The sequence below is a fragment of the Cibotium barometz genome, chromosome 1 (genome assembly GCF_041138505.1).
Source record: "Cibotium barometz isolate CiBa-2024 chromosome 1, ASM4113850v1, whole genome shotgun sequence".
NCBI lineage: Eukaryota > Viridiplantae > Streptophyta > Polypodiopsida > Cyatheales > Cibotiaceae > Cibotium > Cibotium barometz.
The window spans coordinates 20,095,697-20,102,834 of NC_141046.1; the positions used below are offsets into that span (position 1 = coordinate 20,095,697).

Below are 7,138 nucleotides of genomic sequence, written 5' to 3' on the forward strand. Positions count from 1 at the left end.
CCCAAATGATCAGTCACCAGCTGGCATGACAAGATTTTACTTACCGATAGTGCTCCTACTGCCAATTGAAAGTTAAAGCGTCGCACCAGAATGGCTACAGCTGTAATGTTCTGAAACACAGCTAATCTCTATGAGCTTTTTTTAATAACTTCACTCGCATAAATTTGATAGACAGTAAAAATCTAAATATCTTGTTTCTTACCTCAAAGAAGGCAAACATGTCTCCAATGCATTTGCATGGGCCTCCTAAAAAAGATAAGTATCTGTAAGGCGATAAAGTCTAGTTCAGTAAGATGCAAGACAAGATACAACCTTTATGTCCTTGGCAATGTTATCATTAGATGTGATATACATATATAAAAACAATATAATTCAAGACATTCTTCACACACATTGAGGAGCTCCATCTTTTGTTTCAAACAAATGAAGAAGATGAGACAAAAGAAGAAGATAAATGTTTTAAAAAAAACAAGAGGAAGTGATTAATGTTGGAAATTTCCAGCATAATGCCTCCCATTGCAAACTTGTGCACAGCAGAGAATGATAAGACGTGGGATACGTAAATTTACCAAGTTCAAAGTGCCAAGCACGCTCATTGCAAGAGTTCTCAAATCACCATTCTGTAATGAAACATTGCTTAGGGTAACAAACGAGGGTGATCTCCAATATCGAATGATATTCAAAATCCTTCTGTAAATATTCCAATCCATTCAATTCTATTTTAGATTATCATCCATACCATTTGTTATTTATTTTACAAATTGTAATGGTATAGGGAGCTTGCAGGCTAGGTGCGGCTAGAATATACTTAAGATAGTGTAATGTGGATGTAGAATGCTAGTCACATAACACTTTCTCAATGAAATGGAGATTGACGACCGTAAAGAAGCTCAATATGTGGAAGCCCTGTACACAGCTAAGGCCTCTCCACCAGTATCCGCCCACCATATTTCCACCATCAAGAAAGCACCCTATCCCAACATCACCATGTTGCAAAACACCACAAATGTGAATGATGTGAACAAACAGTGAAGTCGAATTAGCATGGAGCCACATAAAACCAAAGCATCCAAGTGTAACGTAGGGATATGTGAAAGTGACAAAATTGATGAACTACTTGTAACAAACCCACTTAATCAACAATCACAAATAATGAACAAAAGGGTAGAATCAGTAACTTCAAATGGACAGAATTCAGCAATCTTTCATGACGAAGATAACGCACAACATAGAGAGAGATGTGCAAAGAGAGAGAGAGAGAGAGAGAGAAATGAAATGAAATGAAATGTTATATTAACGTCTTCAAAAGGCCATAATGACCTATGAGACCAAAAAGAGAGAGAGAGAGAGAGAGAGAGAGAGAGAGAGAGAGGGGGGGGGGGGGGGGGGGGGGTGTTGGACACAATATTGGGTCCCGAATACCCTCTCAAGGGCCCCCACCACGAATGGTGTATTAGCTTTATTAGAATGATGCAAATCTGTAAACAAAATCTGGTTCTTGACCTTTCACCTTCACCTTGGCTGAGAGCTCCCCTTGGCTGCCCTGGCCTTTCAAATTCAGCAACCCCTTGTGAATGATCAGATGAATGACTCAGATCTATGCGCATGCTATTTTTAGGTCCTTCTAGACTGCTAGGTTTGCTCAAGAAGGGATCGGCCTGCAGCAAATATTCCCACGACTTGCAAAATGGCCCCCTTTTTGGGCAGCGCTATCACACAATGCTGCTGACCATGATCTGGCCGCCTGATGTCCAGGCTGCACATGGCTGCTGGGCAGCCAAGATGCCTTGGCTGACTACAGACAGCCCTGGCTGTCCAGTCCTCTGGACTGGCCGACTGGTTGGCCAAGCCCACATGGGCTGGCCGACAGGTTGCCCAGCCCCAAGGGTTGGCCACCAAGGGCCTAGACCCTTTCATGGGCTGGAGGGCAATGGCCATGGGCCTCCCTCGCCCCTATGGGTGGCCTACGGCCCACCCCGTGCCTACTCAGAGGATACAAATCCCTTCTTGGGGTAACCCAAAGGGCTGCCCCTGCTCCTACATGCTTCTACATGCTTCTAGATAGATGCCTCGCATCTGGTTGCGAACCAAACACTCAGGACACATGGCATCATTCCAGAGGGAGACTCACAGTACAAAACTGGCACTACTTCATGTGCAGGACAATGCACACCTGACCAAGACTATGTATGGGACTTGTACACTTGACCTTGGACGCTTAGAGTGGAACCCTGGTTGACTCGTCCCGAACTAGAGCTCACATGGGACTAGTTTCCACTCCAAGTCCTGCACCTTCTGTTCAGATATGCCCACGTAAGTGTGGGATGCACGTGACACCTCTCTCTCTCAGGTTAAGTCCTCCTCTGCCGTACTCAAATTTTTCTATTATATCATGAAGCTTTGCTGAATTTACAAGAGTAGATGGGACCCCAAAATCACCCTTAAGACAAATTGGAGAATCTTCCACGACGTATGACCCTCCAATCTACATGGACATCATGGCTCTAAAATCATTCCTTTCCTAGAATAACATCAGCCATATCCTGATTCATAATCAAAAACTCTAGGGACTGTATAATCCTAGATAGATATCAATAACTGAGACAAACCAAGAAGACACCACCAAAGAAGAAAGAATGCTTCCACAAAGCAACAAAGATTTCATCCAAGAGCTGATGGAGCAAAACAGATTGCTAAAGCTGCAACTTCAAGAAGCAAAGAGATAGAAAAGCCTAAAGAGTAGCCTAGAGAGTAGGGTCCCACCGAATTTGAATGCATGCTTCTCTTGATGGAGCAACAAAGACATCGGGAACTAGCTACTAGCTGAGGAGGCTGAGAAAGCCAAACGCAAGGTTGAAGACTACTAGCACCGTGCAAAAATCACGGCTCTAGAGTATCAACACAACCTAGATTGGCAAGCCATGCGACTCCAACATCAGCAAACACACTAGCAACCTTACAGGCTAGTCGGATAGCAACACCTCCCAAAATGGCACCTGGTCTCAGTTCCTCCACCACCGTCATCGATGCTCAACCAAACTTTGGTAAGTAAGTATGATGGTAAGTGTGATCATTCAGCAGTTACTCAATTTATTCACAAGCGGTTTGTTGCATATTTTCCATTGCCTAAGATTTCAAATACTCAAGACAAAGTCCACCTGGTAGCAACACATCTCACTAGGGAGGTTAACTGGTGGTAGCATTGGTCAAGTCTTCATGTAGATCCGGCCACAGGGGCACTGAATTATGTACAGGACACCTGGTAGCAACACATCTCACTAGGGAGGTTAACTGGTGGTAGCATTGGTCAAGTCTTCATGTAGATCCGGCCACAGGGGCACTGAATTATGTACAGGACACCTTTGTGTCTGACCTCAAAACCAGAGTCCTCCCACCTCAATACATGACTATTCTTGATGACGAGTTTTACCGACTCACTCAAAATGGGTCATTGTACTGACATACTCCAACAAGGTCATCACCATGCAACAACTACTAGGGAAATCTTAGGAAGAAAAGCCCGCACCCCTTCAGCAGATCTGGGTATGCATATTGGCTTCTAAGTTGTCTACAGAGCACTTGATGGTTCAGCCGATGTTTGGTCTAGTTCGTCCTTGCGTTTGGTATTCCACAGTCAGTCATCATCAAGTAAGTTCTTGGTAAAGTCTGGATTGTAAAGAAGTTCTCCAAAGTAATAAAAGCAAATACTCTTGCTTGCGGGAGGGAGACCTTAAGTGGGTAGTTTGGACCCAATCTCGTGTCGACTCTCCATCTTCTCTTCTCTACAACTCTATCTCCTTGTTCAGAGATTAAAGTAGATTGCTTACACACACTCCAACATAAGGATACCAAGAAGGCCTTGTTGCGTGTTACACGATCATACTGGTTGCATGCTACAAACACAGCCTTGCCAATTATGTCCAATGTCAAGTGAGAAAACAGTGACTCCATTACCACATCCTCACCATTGCTGGCAGCAATGTCAAGCTTCTGGCAAAGGTTTTCGGCTTCCCTACCAATGAATACAACCATCTCTGCTGCAAACTGCAAGCTTCACATCACCATATTAGGTATTAGAAAAGCCTCAGGCACAGATACTTGGTTCAATCTACACGTTTCACACCTTTGAATAGGCCTTGGAATTTTCTCTTAACTGGCGCATTGCTACCACAGGATCTGAAATTAAAGCATCTGCATTAGTAAACACAAAAATTTATATACCACCTAAGCCATGAGAGCTAAGATTGAGCAAAAGAAATGAATGTTAGCCTGAAGATGCCACCATAAGTAAAGGTCATACAAAGGTATGCAGAAAGGTTGTCCGGCAACAGCCCGAACATCCCCCTTTGCTTCAGGCAGCTACTGAGCCTTCTCCAGTTGGTCATTTCTCTCCAAGGTTGCCAAAGTGTGAGCAAGGCTGCACCCAGGCTGCCCAAACTTGAACAAAAACTCTCGTATCTTCCTGCAGTTAAGTCCTCTAGCACGAGTATGCTATCACATAATAACTTCATCCTGGATAAAAGATACTTTAATTTAAGGAGCCAACTGCAAATTTGCCAGTGAGTATATGATTTCAGAGCTCGGACTCATTTCTGAAGGCCAGCGACCTTTGCAATCTTTATATAGCTGCATCATTGATATCATCTTGGGAGCCATTTTCTAAGGCATTTGCCACAAATGAAGATGATAAAGAAGCAAGAAGCTACCACCATAGCCAATCCAACATTACTGTACAAACAAAAAATGTAGGGTATAATGGGACACAAAAGCAGACATAATTTGAAGAAATTGCAAAGAAGAAGAAATCAAAGAAGAAATTGCAAAGAAGAAGAAATCAAAGGCAAAGTGTGACAAGCCTTGTTATAAGGGTTTGACTTTCAGGAGACATTCGCTCCCATAGCTAGATTGACTACTATTTGTTCAGTACTAGCCTTTGCCGCTCATGGTAAGTGGCTGGTAATCCAAATTGATGTGAAGTTAGCATTTCTGAATGGCCATCTCAAGGAGGAGGTTTATGTGGTGTAGTGTTTTGCACAACTTGAAGGGCTCAACTTTTAGGAGACATTCATCCCCACAGCTAGATTGACCACTATTCATATAGTACTAGACTTGGCTGCTCATGGTAAGTGGCCAGGAATCCAAATGGATGTGAAGTTAGCATTTCTGAATACGTGTCCCATGGGTTTGTGATACTAGTTCATAAAACAAAGTGTGTAAATTCCGGAAGGCATTGTACGGGCTAAAACACGGGCCTCATGCATGGTACCTGATGAGAGGTGCTTTCTTTGTAAGTATTGGTCTTTCTAGAAGCCTGTCAGATTCAAATTTGAATATTTTCTCTGAGTAGGGTGTGTACATGATCATTGTCCTTTACGTGGACAACCTCATTATGACGCGGAACCATAAAAAGATGATCCAATAGACATTGGAGATGTTGAGTTCAGAGTTTGAAATGACAGACCTTGGTTTTGTTTGGAGATTGAGGTCCGGCAAGAGTCAAGAGGAAATCTTCATTACAAATTTCTAAGGCATTTGGCATGGCTGAGTGTAAGTCTTTGGTTACTGATAAAGTTGCACAATGCGGAAGCAAAACAAAGGAGAGAGGTAGAGGTATAAAGACCCCAAAACACATCAGCAACACTACAAATAAATGTTCTAGGATGTTATACGGCAGCCAAAAGAAGGTAAAATACAACATGTATATCCCTCCAAGGCAATAAAGAATAGAAATCGCAGGGTTAACATGATGGCAAAAGCAGATATGACAAATTGATCAAGGACACCGTTTAGGTTACCAATACCAAGCAAAACCTATCTAAATTGTACTTACTTGTTACACCCATTGGTGCTAAATAAAAATGTAAGTACAACACACTCACCCCAAAAAAAAAAAAACCAGCTCTTGAAGTTTGAGGGAGCATCAAAAGCAGGAGCAAACAGACATACCAAGGGCTTAGTAGATCCGAAGAGTGGAAAAAAGACGACCCTAGGATCAATATAGGGTTTGATGAAGACTGCAGTAATCGCAAAAAAATCTAAGATGAAGATCACACAATGCAAAATTAAGGATTTGCCAGGGCACCAAAACACAAGGAAAACTCCTAAAAATCCATCAGCAACATCACACAATACAAGATTTGGGCTATGCTAGGGACCTAAAAAGGGCTGCCACAAATCCATGCAAAATTTAGGGTTTTCTAGGGCATCAAGAAAAAACCAGGGACAAAGAACTACTATAGATTGCAAATGGAAGGCAAGGAATAAGCATTCTGATGACACATTTCTAATATTTGACAGGGCAAAAGAAATAGAAAAAGCGCAATATAGTTGGGAGGGGGGGGGGGTGTTGTGAGTGTGGGGGGAATCACAGATGATGTTACTAACATGTAGAGGAGGAGGGGGCCTGAAAGCCGGGCGAGCTGCTGCTGGGATTGTTAATGGAAATGGAAAGCGCTGTTCTTCTTCTGTCCTTACAGCATGGCCATGGCGTTGCAGAGCAATCATGGCAATGCGGAGCTGCTTGGAAGCCCGCCATGGAAACTCGGTCGAGATAAGTTGCCCTCGAACAGCTACCTCGTATCCGTAGCGAGAAGTATTGGAAGGAATACATATACGACAAACATACGTAGATAGCGTTGAGATGCGGTCCTGTGTGTGATTGCTTAATCATTTAGTTTCCACGTTGCCTTCGCGAGTGACACATTTCAAAATCTCTCATCCATCATTTGTGTGGGTACAGCCTGGTCAACCTAACCCCAGTGGTAAACATTTTTGAGTGAACCTAACACGAGTCCTTCTCACCATGGGTTGAAGAGAAAAAGATACTTTTGATCCAAATAATTATTACTATTTTTTGAAAATTTGGAAGAGACATTTCCTCTCAAAATGAGGTAAGTTGAGCTGACTCTAGGATGAAGCTAACCCATCTTTTCTTGAACCCTAGAACTTGACCCCTCTATAGTGGAGTGCCACTCAAAAGTATTTATAGGATAGCACCCATCCAAAAGGTGGATGCTTACCTTAACTTTAGGGAAACACAAGTGGGCTTGCCAATTTCAAATAATAATTATTCGGGCTAGAGCGTTATTAATTAATTTTCGGGGCTCGTGATTATTCGGGCCAAAGCGCAATCAATGAA

General features: G+C 42.8%; 1 protein-coding gene across 10 annotated transcripts in view; it reads right to left on the bottom strand.

The window, feature by feature from the left end:
• The window catches only part of LOC147641705 (uncharacterized), a 23,492-nt gene extending 16,772 nt beyond the window's left edge, over positions 1-6,720 (bottom strand). For 2 of the 10 annotated variants that reach the window (XM_086798695.1, XM_086798687.1), the window contains exons 1-7: positions 6,385-6,720; positions 4,301-4,728; positions 4,124-4,191; positions 3,850-4,044; positions 570-620; positions 203-263; positions 45-110 (exon numbers count right to left, since the gene is read on the bottom strand). In XM_086798695.1, the coding sequence (XP_086654821.1) occupies positions 204-263; positions 570-620; positions 3,850-4,044; positions 4,124-4,191; positions 4,301-4,511 (585 nt within the window). In that variant the 5' untranslated portion in view covers positions 4,512-4,728; positions 6,385-6,720 and the 3' untranslated portion in view covers positions 45-110; position 203. Of the gene's footprint in view, positions 1-44; positions 111-202; positions 264-569; positions 4,045-4,123; positions 4,192-4,300; positions 4,729-6,384 lie in introns of those variants that run through there. The other 8 variants (XM_086798677.1, XM_086798667.1, XM_086798720.1 and 5 more) reach the window with 7 other exon arrangements.
• Positions 6,721-7,138: the final 418 nt, after the last annotated feature.